The 15,404-nt window shown below is 45.0% G+C and overlaps 1 protein-coding gene across 2 annotated transcripts in view; it reads right to left on the bottom strand.

Moving 5' to 3' along the window:
* IGF1 (insulin like growth factor 1) overlaps nt 1-15,404 on the bottom strand; it is a 195,728-nt gene that overhangs the window by 10,275 nt on the left and 170,049 nt on the right. For both annotated transcript variants that reach the window (XM_069764266.1, XM_069764265.1), the window contains one exon: nt 834-1,015. In XM_069764266.1, coding sequence (XP_069620367.1) covers nt 834-1,015 — 182 coding nt within the window. The remainder of the gene's footprint in view (nt 1-833; nt 1,016-15,404) is intronic.

The following is a 15,404-nucleotide window of genomic DNA, read 5'->3' as shown; positions in this document are numbered from 1 at the left end:
GATAGTACTCTTTAAGGGGGCTTACCCATCATGTGGTAAAAGACCGGGTCTGTGTTGCACCGCCACCGACGCGCGTTTCGCAGTTCTTCTCCCAAACAGTATGATGCAGTGCAGCTTTAATGCCCAGGTCATGCTGCTTTAGAAACTTCTTTAAATTGTGGCTCGGCAGTCATATGCACACTACATTCCAACAATCTGTGTAAGTGCATTCCTTTATCTGAGACTCTCTATTCCCAAACCTAGTACTCAGACAGGAGACTTTCTATATGTAGACCGAAAATAGTATATTTTTTGCTGAGCAGCAGTTGAAAGAAGCTTCTAAAGGAGCAAGAGAACTTCGTAAAATAAGATAATGAAATATTTCAAAAATTCATAATTTTGCAATTTCTGGAGGATAATTAAATTTACAACAAAATAATTGAGTTGACCAATAGAATTTAATGTTGTATAGAGGTTTTCTAGGAAATCAATGCTGGTCTAAAGTCATAGACTTCAACAACTTGGTTCTCTTACATCTATACATATATAAAAAATATGTACACAGACCTATAGTAAGAATTTAAGTACAGAATTTCAACTCCTATGCTACCTTTTACTACATGTGCTATTGCAGCCTGAAGCTTTGCCCTATGGGCATTAAGTGGAATCAAATCCTCATCAACATCTAGAGTGAGCTTTAACATATCCACGCGTGACTGTGGATACACAAACCTGCTTAATCAGTCATAATAATTTCATTATAAGTACAGTATACAATTTGATTTGAAGGCATCGATGCATTTCTTCTATTACTAGCTATGACATCTAAAATTCTTCTTATAATGCTAGTTTACCTTTTGAGCTTTAGGCATATCAGTGTGACGCTGAGCACGCACGGATCGTGCGGATTTCACTGGCTTGGCCGGTGCACAGTACATCTCTAACCTCCTTAGGTCACAGCTTTGGAAGCAGCACTCATCCACTATTCCTCTGTGATGTGAACGTCGACTGCTGTATCCATACCCCACTGGTTTACCTGAGTGAGAAATAATGATAGATTTAGAAAAAACGTGGCTGCTCTATACAGAATCCTACACCTCTTCTGTTGGCAGAGGTGATTCAAACTGGCATGAAAATGCCCAAAATTGCAAAATTGTTGTACAACTCCCCATTGCACTAAAATGTGCGTCTTTCAAAGCTTTTCTGTTGACAATGATGATATTTATGCCCACATAATTGATCCACTCTGCCTTCGAATAAAGAAACATTTTTATTTTTAGTCGATTTATCAGAGGTATGTTTGCGCAGGCCGATGGTCAAAAATACCGTATGTGTTTTTATGAATAGAACTAAACACTGGAAAATAAAGATTTGAAATTTGACCTTTGTTTTTCCATTTTTATCTACAGTTCTGGCAAAAATTAAGAGACCACCATATTAAAACCCTGTCATGGGCAGCCCAGTCTCCACACCTGAACCCCATTGAAAACCTCTGGAATGTAGTCAAGATTATGATGGATGGTCACAAGCCATCAAACAAAGAACTGCTTACATTTTTGCGCCAGAAGCAGTGTGAAAGACTGGTGGAAAGCATACTAAGACGCATGAAAGCTGTGATTAAAAATCATGGTTATTCCACAAAATATTGATTTCTGAACTCTTCCTGAGTTAATTAACATTAGTATTGTTGTTTTTAAATGATTATGAACTTGCTTTCTTTGCATTATTTGAGGTCTGAAAGCACTTTTAAAAAAAATTTTTGACCATTTTCTTTGTCAGAGAAAAAATACAAAAATTATTGCTTGGAAATTCGGAGACATGTTGTCAGAAGTTTATAGAATAAAAGAACAATTTACATTTTACTCAAAAATATACCTATAAAGAGAAAAATCAGACAAACTGAACATTTTGGAGTGGTATCTTAATTTTTTGCCAGAGCTGTATATTATTCTCCTTTTTATCCTTTTTACTGACTGAAAAGCAGCTGTGGATTATTCATAATAAATAATATAACAAAACTTTTATGCTCCAGTTACTACAACATGAAGTGACAAAACTATCAGCACTTCCGAGAACTCAAGTGACAATACTAACTAAATATTTAATGCCTTTTCTTCCCTGTTAACTTTACAGTAGTATTTAATATTTGCTATACTCTATAAATCATACATGTGAATAATTTTATTACTTTGTTACTCTTTTTCTTTCCCCTTTAGGAAAAGGTGTTGATCAAGTAGACATAAATCATACATGTGAATAATTTTATTACTTTGTTACTCTTTTTCTTTCCCCTTTAGGAAAAGGTGTTGATCAAGTAGACAGTGTGCATATTCATTTATGACAGATTCACCACCCTACCACCACTACTACATCTATCATTGAGGTATGACCATGAATATTTGTCATTCCGGAGTCTCAATTATAATAACAAAATTAAATTGATTGTATGATGCAAAATGCTCCAAAGTCTCATGAGTCCTGCATTACATATCAAGTAAAGTAATATAATGAATAAGATTAATCAAGTTTGCCATTTTTTCCCCCCAAAAATAGATTTTTGGTGAATAAATTTGCGTGAATCTCAATACTGGTAAACTTTGTAATTGCTTGGAAAGTACACATGGGGGAGAGGAGACAGAGATAACTGCTGGCCATAAGAGATTACACTCTACAGGAGACTGAGACAAGAGAGAATACACTGTATAGGAGAGAGAGAGAGGACCTCGCTGACCATAAAGGTACCATCACATTAAGCGACGCTGCAGCGATATAGACAACGAGCCGATCGCTGCAGCGTCGCTGTTTAGGTCGCTGGGAGACGTCAAACACGGCAACAGCAGAACGATGCAGGCGCGATCCAGTGACGTACTTATCGTTCTCGCTGGTTGTTAGCTCCATGGAAAAACATTGCAGGTGTGGCACCCCTAGGGGTATTTGCCACAAAAATAGTTACTGACAGTAAATGCAAATACTAAAATAGCAAGACTGCACTACCACCTCCGGCCAGAAGGGGGAGCTCCAGAGACTCCCCTTGATCCATTCTGGTCTGAGAGAAGAACTGGCAGTTGGGCTAAGGAGCTGAAAGTGAGAGGTCATACAGTTGAATCTCTAACAGCCCTGTGACTGTTACCAGGCCTAAATCACCGGCCTGAGGAGAAGAGGGATAGAGAAAAAGGACATTGTGAGAACCGGGTAGCATTAATCACTACCCAGAACAGGCGCAAAGACGGATACCGGATCCGTGGCTGTATTCATTACATATAATACAGCAACCGGAAAAACGTGAGGTGATATCAGCTTCACTAGGGTCGGACGCAGCAACAGACACAGAGTTCAGCGGTACTCCTGGAGGGGGTAAGCCGATAAAAGGACTCGGGTTGCCCGTCGAACCAGGACCCGGAGGGGACAGATTGGGCCGGCAGCCAGTTCACATACAGCAGCAGGGCCACACAGATATTGCGTACAATAAGAGGCGAAGACCCCGGCAGGGTCAAAGTAACTCAGAGTTCCCATACAGACTCCGGTGACAGGACTGGTTGTAAATCCTTTTTTGTTAAAGTAAACTGGTTAAACGTTTCAGTGCCTCAGTCTTTCATTTGGACAATAGCCATCTATCCAGGATTGGGATCATCACCGCTGGGAGAACCTGCTGCTGATCAAGTAAGTGCCTGTTCCCTCACGATACCCTTTACACTGTGCATTGCCTGAGGCCACAGCACCGGGTCAAGCCACCCGTGACACCCCCCTCAAGAGACAGACCCCATTGGTCCGGTGCTGGGTACCCCGGTCTCTTGGGCGTCACAATTGGCGTCACGAACAGGATCTAGCCAGCCCGTATACCGGGTATTGTGTGCCGTGATTGGAGCCCAAAACTGTGAAAACTTGGATGAAAAATCTTGAAAATTGACTTTATTAAAGAAAAATCCATTCTCCATTGAAAACTATTGAAAGTGACTTTTCCCCATTGGTTATAATGGAGTAAAGATGGCCGCCATCCCCTGAGGTAATCACTTCATAACCGTTAGGCACGAGACTGTTAATTGAGCTACGCCATCACCTGAGCCCCAGTCTAACTGAAAAACTTCAGAATCCGCCATTACAGAGCGCGGTGGGTGGGAGCAGCAGGGGGCGTGTCATTGTGGGCGGCACCAAGCTGAGCGCTCTGACATCAGAGCAAGGGGAAAATCGATCCTGCTGCACAGCGGAACGAATCTACACTATCCCGACGGAAGCGGAGGACCGGAAGGGTCCGGATTAACTAAGGGGGCACAGTATGTCGCAGCACGGAGACGCCGCAGCACCCGGCGACGCTAATGCAGCTGAAAGACAGAGTGTCGATAGAGAGTCCGGTAGCGCAGCGGTGCAAGGAGTGGCGCCCATCATGCCGGTGCTGATGCCATATACCCCGGGTGGCCCATGGCTTCCAATGTATGAAGGTGAGCCTAATACCCTTGACGATTTCAGAGAAAAGATGCTGGCCCATTTTGACATGTTCCCTGTGGGTGAAGTTCAGCGTGTTAGTCTCCTGATGATGCAGTTAAGTGGCCATGCTAAGCGAGAAGTCACAGCATGGGCAGCTGATCTAAAAGGCACTGTTGAACGCATATTTGCTGGATTAAAAGCTACATTTGAAACCACTGCCAGCAGCAAAGCTAAAGTACGATTCTTTAATTGCAAACAAAAAGTTAATGAGGGCGTGAGAGACTTTGCCTTAAACCTGCAGGAAGCCCTTAAATCACTTACACTGGCTGAACCCATTTTTAACACCGGAGCGGATAAACTGCTAAGAGATCAATTTATTGAGGGACTCTACACCCCTTCTCACCGGGGGCATGTGAGCATGCTTGTTTTTAAGAACCCTGAATTGACATTTGCCCAATTAAAGGAGAGCGTTATACGTCTCCAGCTGGCAGAGGCACCTCGGGATCAGGATCCTGCGCAACTCATGGCAGAGGCTCCTCAACAACATGGAGTACCAGTGACATCAGCTATGTCCGGGGCCATTGCTAAGCCCCTGGGGCCCAGTACTAATGAGGCTCTTCAACAAAAGCTTGACTCTTTAACTGATGTTGTTGCTTCAATGGCTAAAACCATGCAGGAGATGAGAGGACCCAAGATGGAGTTGTCAAACCGTAGAGAAGGTGTTCCATGGATGAGACCCCGGAGATACCCGACATGGAGAGGACGACCCCGCGACCGCTACCAACCGGATGGACAGCCCATTTGCCGCCGTTGCCAGCAGCCAGGCCACTTTGCACGAGATTGTGATTTAAACGGGAATCCCCTGGGAATGCGGGCCGCTTCGCAGGAATGAACTTTCAAGGCCCAACACCCTGGCACGACAGGTACATCGGAGGACGACCCATTATCCCTATCGTGCTGGACGGAATGCCCCTCAACGCTTTGCTGGACACAGGTTCCCAGATTTCATCTATACCGTATATCCTTTATAAGAGGTACTGGGCTGATGCAGATATTGATAAAGGGCCCTCTGATGTTGAACTAGATATATGGGCCAGTAATGGTAAGTTGGTACCGAAACTAGGATTCAGGGAGATGACCATAAAGATTGGTAAAGTAGAATTGAAGAAACAGGGTATAATTGTTGTTGATGTTGACCGGCGGAACTGTGAACCAACTGTATTGATAGGAATGAATGTGTTAGAGAACTGCTTTGCCGAAGTCATTTCTGTCTTACAGCAAATTGCTGAAACTGCCCAATCCTGCCAGCAGAGAGTTCTCCGGAGGGAAATAAAAGTATTGATGTTAAGGCAACAGGTAGAAGTTGCAGGTGGAGAAATCGGCAGTGTGAGGGTAAGTGATCCAACATCTATTGTAATCCCACCAAAAACAGAAATGCTGGTATGGTGTAGAGCAGTCATTGGTACTAAGGGACGAGATTATCAAGCCTTAATAGAACCAGTGTACACCGACAGCAGGCCCACTATACTCACAGCACGAGGGATAGTCGAGGTACACCGGGGACGAGTGCCGGTACGACTTTTGAACTGTGGAGAGGAAGAGGTCACTTTGCCAAGGTATGCTACAATGGCAAAGCTATATACTGTTGACAACAATGCCATCACAACCATTGAGCCCTTAGAACCAACCTGTCAGGTGGAAGGCAATGGCTCAGATGGAGAAATGGAGGATTGGTGCCAACAGCTACACGTGGGCATAAATTCAACACCTACCCATCAAAAACAAGGGGTGTATAGGCTAGTGACGGAATATGAACAAGTCTTCAGTAAACACCCATTGGACTTCGGACGGATAGAAGGGGTAGAACACACAATCCCCACCAGAGACCATCCCCCAATAAAAGAAAGATATAGACCCATACCGCCCGCTCACTATCAATGTGCAAAAGATATGCTGAGGGAGATGAAACAGGCCGGGGTAATAAGAGACAGCTGTAGCCCCTGGGCGGCCCCTCTAGTGATTGTCAAAAAAAAGGACGGAACCATGAGAATGTGCGTAGACTACCGGAAGATTAATAACATCACCCATAAAGACGCCTACCCCTTGCCTAGGATAGAAGAGTCCTTAACTGCTTTGAAATCTGCTAATTATTTTTCCACCTTAGACTTAACAAGCGGGTATTGGCAAGTCCCTGTGGCTGAGCGAGATAAGGAAAAGACGGCATTCACCACACCAATGGGTCTATGTGAATTTAATCGCATGCCGTTCGGACTCTGCAACGCATCCGGTACCTTCCAGCGGCTGATGGAATGCTGCCTCGGACACAAGAACTTCGAGACCGTCCTCCTGTACCTAGATGATGTGATCGTCTACTCAAAGACTTACGAACAACACTTAATAGACCTGGCAGAAGTGTTCGAAGCCTTATCCAGGTATGGCATGAAAGTCAAGCCATCCAAATGTCACCTTCTCAAGCCAAAGGTACAGTACCTGGGACACATCGTGAGTTCGGAGGGAGTAGCACCAGATCCCGAGAAAATAAACGCCATAAGGGATTGGCCAAGACCTACCAGCGCAAAAGAAGTGAGACAATTCCTGGGATTGGTGGGTTACTATCGCAGATTTATAAAAGGATTTACCAAGTTGGCAGCACCCTTGCAAGACACCTTGGTAGGGCAGACGAAGAAACCTTCAAACCGAAACCCTCCTTTTCAGTGGAACGACGAAAGGGAAGACTCCTTTGAACAACTAAAGAAGGCACTAACCGGAGAAGAGGTTCTGGCATACCCAGATTACCATCAACCTTTCATCCTCTACACCGATGCCAGTAATGTGGGACTAGGAACGGTGCTGTCACAAAAGCAAGAAGGTCGGGAGAAAGTCATCGCCTTTGCAAGTAGAAAGCTCCGGCCTACTGAAAGAAATTCAGAAAATTACAGCTCCTTCAAATTGGAACTACTGGCAGTAGTTTGGGCTGTGACTGAACGTTTCAAACACTATCTGGCCGCTGCAGAATTTATTGTCTATACTGACAACAATCCGTTGACCCACCTGGACACAGCCAAATTAGGTGCGTTAGAACAGCGATGGATAGCCCGGTTATCTAATTACAACTTCAAGATCAAGTATCGAGCAGGTCGCAAGAATGGAAATGCCGATGCCCTATCCCGGATGCCACACTTGAGAGATGTAGAAGAAGAAATGGGGGAGCTTGAAGAAATTGAACTACCAGCCTTCCATCATCCCAAGGCAAAACATCATCAGTCAAGTACCTATCAGAAACAACAAGAGGTGAATTTAAATCCGTTAGCACACCATAGATGGGCTGACACCCAAGACAGCAATCCGGCTGTGAAGTTAGTGAAGGAACTGTTAACTGAGCAAAGTGCATATCCCGATGAGGATGCCCCAGAAGAGACGCATCAACTCTGGAAAGAGAGAGGCAAAATGTTCCTGTATCAAGGGAAGCTCTGTAGAAGGTACACCAATCCGAAAACACATGAATTGGTTTGGCAGATTATCGTGCCTAAACAAGATGTCAAGATGGTCCTCGAAGCTTACCATAATGGTGCTGGTCACTTCGGTTGGAAAAAGTTAGAAGTACTTCTAAGAGAAAGATTTTATTGGGTCGGGATGAGAAAATCAATCGAACAGTGGTGCAGAAATTGTGGCCCGTGCAACCTCAGAAGAAACGATCAAAAGAACCAAAGAGCACCACTGCAGCCCATAATCACCAAACAACCACTTGAACTTGTAGCCATGGACCACGTGAAGTTGACACCAAGCCGGTCTGGCTATGTCTATGCCTTGACCATCGTGGACCATTATTCACGCTTCTTGGTAGTAGTACCCGTAAAAGATCTGACAGCAAAAACAGCAGCCAAAGCGTTCCAAACGTACTTTTGTAGACCCCATGGATATCCGGAACAGGTTCTCACCGACCAAGGTACAGCCTTTGAATCAGAGATCTTCAGAGAATTCTGTAATATGTATGGTTGCAAAAAGATCCGGACGACGGCCTATCATCCACAAACAAACGGCTTATGCGAGAAGATGAACCATATTGTAATAGAACTACTAAAGACTTTACCTGAGGCAGAAAGGAATCAATGGCCAGAGAAATTGCCTGACTTGGTGGATCTGTATAATCATGTCCCGGTGAGTTCCACCAATTGCACCCCAGCTTACCTTATGCGTGCAAGACCCGGCCAATTACCAATCGATCTAGAAATGGGAATTCTGAAACCAGACGCAGAAGTCCAAGACTCCAATTGGGATATCATACGGCAAAAGCAGTATCGCCAAGTGCAAGAGAGTGTGGAAAGAAGCCTTCAGCAAACTAGAGAAAGACAAGAGCGAACTTTCAACCAGAATGCTCTAGCGACCCCATTAAGACCAGGTGACCAAGTGCTCAAGAGAAATCGTCGAACCAATAAACTGGACAATCAGTGGGAAGCCGTACCCTACACAGTTTTACCAACAAGAGTGGATAATCCTAAAATGTGTCTCATTAGCAAAAACGGAGGCTTAACATCTGTACTAGTGTCAAGAGACAATCTTAAATTATGTCCGGAAGCATTGAAAGAGCCAGACGTTGTCCAGCCAGAACCAGAAGTTATTCAACCCATACAGGTTCAACCAGTAAAGGAAAAAGAAGAGGAAGTGTATCACACCTGTATAGGAGACTTTCCCAAAACCCTACTAACATACCATGGTGCAGTAGTGGTTCCCATAGTGGCCTTTTACCCAACACCAAACCCAATACCAGAAGTCCCAAGACAGGAAGAGGCTGACCCCGTACTACAGGAGGTTCCAGGCCAGGAAGAACAGATTCCTGGTCAGAGTAATCCCATTCACGGTGGACTTGCCAACTCCATAGTCGTGGAATTATCTTTAGCAGAGCGGGCAGATACTACATCCGCAGTAGACAGTAGTACACCACATGAAGAGACACCGCTATTACGTAGATCACAGCGTAGTACCCAGGGTCAATTACCGGCCAGGTATGCAGATTACCAACTATAAAGCTCATAATGTGAATTGTATATATGTTATGCCGTATATAGTTAAACAGAAAATGTAGTATAGTCATTGTTATCAGTCTGCAACGTTTAAGCCCAGTGCCTACAGAGACTTGTCTGTATGAACTTCTTGCATATTCTTGAACTTTTTATCAGCCCGGAGGCACTAAATCAAAGCTCCGGAAAGACTGCTTTTTGAACTTTGCTCCTCGCTCTTTTTGAACTTTCTTTAGACTTTATATTGATAACTCCGTTGGAAAAATGGAACTAAATTCCTGGACACTAAGTACAGTGCCTTTCCTAATACCTTCAAGGATAGAACTGTATTAATGGACGCTATTTGAAGTGACTTTGTACAGAACTATATTTTTGTTTCCTCGAGTGGTTTTTGTAACTTTTCATTTTTAAGACTCTGTACATATTAATTGTTATTTCAAAATGTTATTGTCCCACAGTCCCGGAGTACTGTTCTTAACTAAGGGGGAATGTGGCCCCCGTAGGGGTATTTGCCACAAAAATAGTTACTGACAGTAAATGCAAATACTAAAATAGCAAGACTGCACTACCACCTCCGGCCAGAAGGGGGAGCTCCAGAGACTCCCCTTGATCCATTCTGGTCTGAGAGAAGAACTGGCAGTTGGGCTAAGGAGCTGAAAGTGAGAGGTCATACTGTTGAATCTCTAACAGCCCTGTGACTGTTACCAGGCCTAAATCACCGGCCTGAGGAGAAGAGGGATAGAGAAAAAGGACATTGTGAGAACCGGGTAGCATTAATCACTACCCAGAACAGGCGCAAAGACGGATACCGGATCCGTGGCTGTATTCATTACATATAATACAGCAACCGGAAAAACGTGAGGTGATATCAGCTTCACTAGGGTCGGACGCAGCAACAGACACAGAGTTCAGCGGTACTCCTGGAGGGGGTAAGCCGATAAAAGGACTCGGGTTGCCCGTCGAACCAGGACCCGGAGGGGACAGATTGGGCCGGCAGCCAGTTCACATACAGCAGCAGGGCCACACAGATATTGCGTACAATAAGAGGCGAAGACCCCGGCAGGGTCAAAGTAACTCAGAGTTCCCATACAGACTCCGGTGACAGGACTGGTTGTAAATCCTTTTTTGTTAAAGTAAACTGGTTAAACGTTTCAGTGCCTCAGTCTTTCATTTGGACAATAGCCATCTATCCAGGATTGGGATCATCACCGCTGGGAGAACCTGCTGCTGATCAAGTAAGTGCCTGTTCCCTCACGATACCCTTTACACTGTGCATTGCCTGAGGCCACAGCACCGGGTCAAGCCACCCGTGACACCCCCCTCAAGAGACAGACCCCATTGGTCCGGTGCTGGGTACCCCGGTCTCTTGGGCGTCACACAGGCATCGTTGCTTTTGCTGTCAAACATGACGAATCACGCCGACCTGATGACCAAATAAAGTTCTGGACTTCTAGCTACGACCAGCGATGTCACAGCAGGATCCTGACTGCTGCTGCGTGTCAAACACAACGAGATCGCTATCCAGGACGCTGCAACGTCACGGATCGCTGTCGTTCTCGTTGGAAAGTTGCTCAGTGTGAAGGTACCTTAAAGGCCCCGTCACACATAGCGAGATCGCTAGCGAGATCGCTGCTGAGTCACAAGTTTTGTGACGCAACAGCGATCTCAGTAGCGATCTCGCTATGTGTGACACGTACCAGCGATCAGGCCCCTGCTGTGAGATCGCTGGTCGTGTCGGAATGGCCTGGGCCATTTTTTGATCGTTGAGGTCCCGCTGACATCGCTGAATTGGCGTGTGTGACGCCGATTCAGCGATGTCTTCGCTGGTAACCAGGGTAAACATCGGGTAACTAAGCGCAGGGCCGCGCTTAGTAACCCGATGTTTACCCTGGTTACCATCCTAAAAGTAAAAAAACAAACGCTACATACTTACCTATCGCTGTCTGTCCTCGGCGCTCTGCTTCTCTGGTCTGGCTGTGAGCGCCGGTCAGCCGGAAAGCAGAGCGGTGACGTCACCTCTCTGCTTTCCGGCTGCCTGCCGCTCACAGCCAGACCAGAGAAGCAGAGCGCCGAGGACAGACAGCGATAGGTAAGTATGTAGCGTTTGTTTTTTTACTTTTAGGATGGTAACCAGGGTAAACATCGGGTTACTAAGCGCGGCCCTGCGCTTAGTTACCCGATGTTTACCCTGGTTACCGGGGACCTTGGGATCGTTGGTCGCTGGAGAGCTGTCTGTGTGACAGCTCTCTAAGAGTTTACTCTCACCAGAATGGATTAAGAGCAACTTGCCAAACATAAGAGCCTACACTCTACAGGCAAGAGAAAGATAGAGGACCCTACTTATCATAAGAGCTTACACTTTACAGAAGAGAGAGAGAAAGAGAGAAATGACTGCTAACTATAGGAGCTTGCACTCTATAAAACAAACAGAAAGAACCCAGCTGACCATAAGAGCTTACACTCTATAGGCGAGAGAGGACATCACTAACCACAAGAGCTGAGAGTTAGGCAAAATGATGTTAGCCAACTCTCTGATGCTTCAGCTGTTTGGGAAATGGTGTTGGGCAATTTAGATTATGTAATAACAATAGCCTCCGGCAATGGTAGCTCTATGTGCCAGATTATATGTCCTTTTGATAAGTGTTTCAAATTTTTGCTTTTTCTGGTTTCTTTGTGTTATCCTCATCTTTTTATTTATCACTCCGATGCATGTAGCATCATCATTTGCCTGTCATCTAACAATGTTGACTAATTAATTTTACAACAGTGAAATTGATATGTGTTACTATACTGTTGGCATGTACTCACTTATATATTCCCATCCAATGTATGACACTAGAACTGATCTCCTAGTTTTCTATAAAATTATTTATGGCAAGTGATGTAGTTTCAGGACCCAGGGCAGAAAATGTTGACTGCAGTGTTGTTCTGTTCAGCCACAGCCGATGGACCAGTGAACAATGTGACGTTTTCAACAATTATGTCCAGCTCAGGCATAAAGCAACTAGCTAGACACAACCAATAAACTGAGTGAACCCTTAGCTATCTGCTGGAGGATGTGAATGGAGATTGCGCTCTCACCTTCTACTGTAAGTGTTTCAAAAATGTATACAATCTGCAACAAGGGAAACGTCTCCCCCGTAGATTAATGTAGTCCAGTCAAATTTAAAAATCAGCATCTCATCAAAATTCCAGACAAAACAGTAAGTTTATTACATCAGGTCAGTAACAGGTAACGTTTAAAGGAGATCCAGGCTGAAGAATACATGACTCATTAATTGGCCCTGGCTTTTTTATTTCATGAACAGATGTTAAGTTCAGAGACATCTTTTTAACCTAAAAGCCATCTTCTTAAATGAGAAAGTGACCTATGCAAAGTGCATTTTTCATTACTCCCTGATATACTTTTTCAGCCCTAAAAAATAAGTGGACATGTCAATTCCAGTGAAGAGAGCAATGTTGTATAGTGAATGTGTCATAAGAAAATTATTATTGTTTACAGCAAGTTTTTATGTTTATGTTATATATATTTTTAAATAATTATTTGTTGTGATTTGTATATTTTAATCTTGCCACATGCCCTAATATTAGGTTTATACTTTGTTTTATGGAAAGATAATTGTGAGGACACATTATCACCCTGTCCACTGGTGTGGGGTGAATTATTCTTAATTATGCCAGATGTATTGTTCCTTTGTTCAGCAGGTCAAGGGACATGAGCCATTGTTGCATATGAGCCTGTATGTTAGCTCGTGTTGTTTGTTAACCTGTGGAATGCCTGCTGATTATTTTTTTGTATCAGCCCCCTGTGGTTTACTAGTCTACACACCTTGGAGGAAAAATACGCAGGTTAATTGAACAATCGAACAATGAGGGATTACCTCACCTCACCTTTCCCCAATCATGTGGGAGAATGCCCTTAATGAGAGCTGTGGGTATAAAAGGGGCCTGTCTCTCTCTTTCTCCAGAGAGACTCTATAGGACATCAGCCGAGAGACTATGGCTCCACCTGGTGCAATAAAGATCTGCTCCACTGGCCATCACTGAACTTAAGACGTTTTGGGGACCCAGGTTGTGATAATAAGGTCACCTGGTGATAGGGCTAGCGGAACGCACCAAATAATAAGAAAGATAGAGTAAGGTGCGTTCGCAGCCCGGGGTCCACCGTGCAGAGATGGAACCTGCTGCCAAGTAATGACGGACTATATGGCGGTACAATGTGGATACACACACGGGTTAACTTCACCCTGTGTGAAGGAAGCGAACCTTGTTGCGTCACAGGGCCACGGTACCGCACCAAGAGCGCAAGCAAGGAGTCTCAGAACTCAATCCCAAGACACAGGATTTGAGTTCATATAGACCTCTTGCGCTCGACACCCTGACTGGGGTGTCAGAGTGACAGAAATAATAATAATAATAATAAAGATGCACGAGAGTGCGTGCGGTGCCGCACTGGTGAACGCCACTAACCACCCAGGCTTGGGTCAGGAAAGCGCTGTGAAAGCGCATGGCGCTGCACTGGCAGTCACAGCAAATAGACGCTGTTTTGTGTGTTACGTGCTGATGGCTAAGTCGGGGGCTAGATAGCAATCATCTACCTTACACGAGCAGTCATACACAAGGGAGGGGATAATTAATGAACGACTTTCACACATCAACACACACATGTTTACACTAGCGCATGGCTGTGCGGTCATGTGAACCTTTTATAGCTGCAGCATGTACAGGACCTTCCCAAAAGGACCAATGGGAGGCTGCCACAGAAGTTGAGCACCTTCAGGACCTTCCTGGAGGACCAATGGGATCTACTGCAGTATCTGAGCATGTGACCCTCAATCTCCAATGGGAGATCTTGCCCTGGGCATGCTCAGAAGGGGAAAAGCAGGACTTAGTCCCAAAAGCGTCTGCTCGCTGCTGCCCGGCACTGGCTTCAATGGCAGAAGCTGGAAAAGCAGTAGTAACCCTATGCACAGAGTGAGACTGAGCAAAACGCTGGGACCGACGTCTCTGCTAAGCAGACTCCACTGCGATCACAGCAGAGATGGTTCGAGATTCCCCCTGTGTACATTTCCTGTCTGTTTGCATAGGGGGGCAGATTTATTGTTTGTACATGTCCCCGCTTAATTGTAAAGTGCTGCAGAATATGTTGGAGCTATATAAATAAAAATTATTATTATTACTGCATGAAGATGAATAAAGGACATTGATTTCACCGTACTTGGGTGAGTGCCACGTCTGTTTTATCTCAGTATTTAATGAAGCTGCCAGTTGAGGACCTGTGAGGCATCGATTTCTCAAACTACAGACTCAAGTGTACTTGTCTTGTTGCTCAATTGTGCAGCGGGGCCACCCACTTCTCTTTCAACTCTGGTTAGAGCCTGTTTCTGCTCTCCTCTGAAGGGAGTAGTCAGTAGCGTAGCTACCAGGGGGCAGAGGGTGCGGTCGCCCTGGGCCTGGAGCTCAGAGGGGCCCACCTGGAGCTACGCTACCCTTAACTATATTAGCCTGCTGTGCACGCCAATATAGTTGAGCTCTGCGGTAGAGCAGATTCTTATTGACTCTGTGTGCACCGCCCTATGGTGTCCCCGACCAATTGCCTATTGGCCTCTGATACTTAAACTGTCCTCAACCATTGGAGGATGCCTGAGCAAATTATTTCTCTCAGTAAGCATTTGCTACTGAGCTGCCAGGTAGTGTCTGTTTCCTGTCTCTGAGGGCTGCAATTCGCAGGCCTATATCTGTGTCTAGTTCATGTATCTGTGTCTATTTCTGTCTGTACTCTGGTCTATGTCCATTCCTGCCTGAACTCTGCTCTATGTCTGTTCTTGTCTGAACTCTGGTTTATGTCTGTTCCTATTCCTGCTTTGTTTGTTGTCATTCCCACTCTGCTGTGTGTATCTCTGCATTATCTCTCTGCTCTGCTTGCCACTATCAGTGGCTCTGCACCTCTCTGTTCTGGTCGTCACTACCCGTGGTTCTGTGTTT

The sequence above is a fragment of the Ranitomeya imitator genome, chromosome 4 (genome assembly GCF_032444005.1).
Source record: "Ranitomeya imitator isolate aRanImi1 chromosome 4, aRanImi1.pri, whole genome shotgun sequence".
NCBI classification, from domain to species: Eukaryota; Metazoa; Chordata; class Amphibia; order Anura; family Dendrobatidae; genus Ranitomeya; species Ranitomeya imitator.
This window is presented reverse-complemented; position numbering and strand designations above follow the sequence as displayed.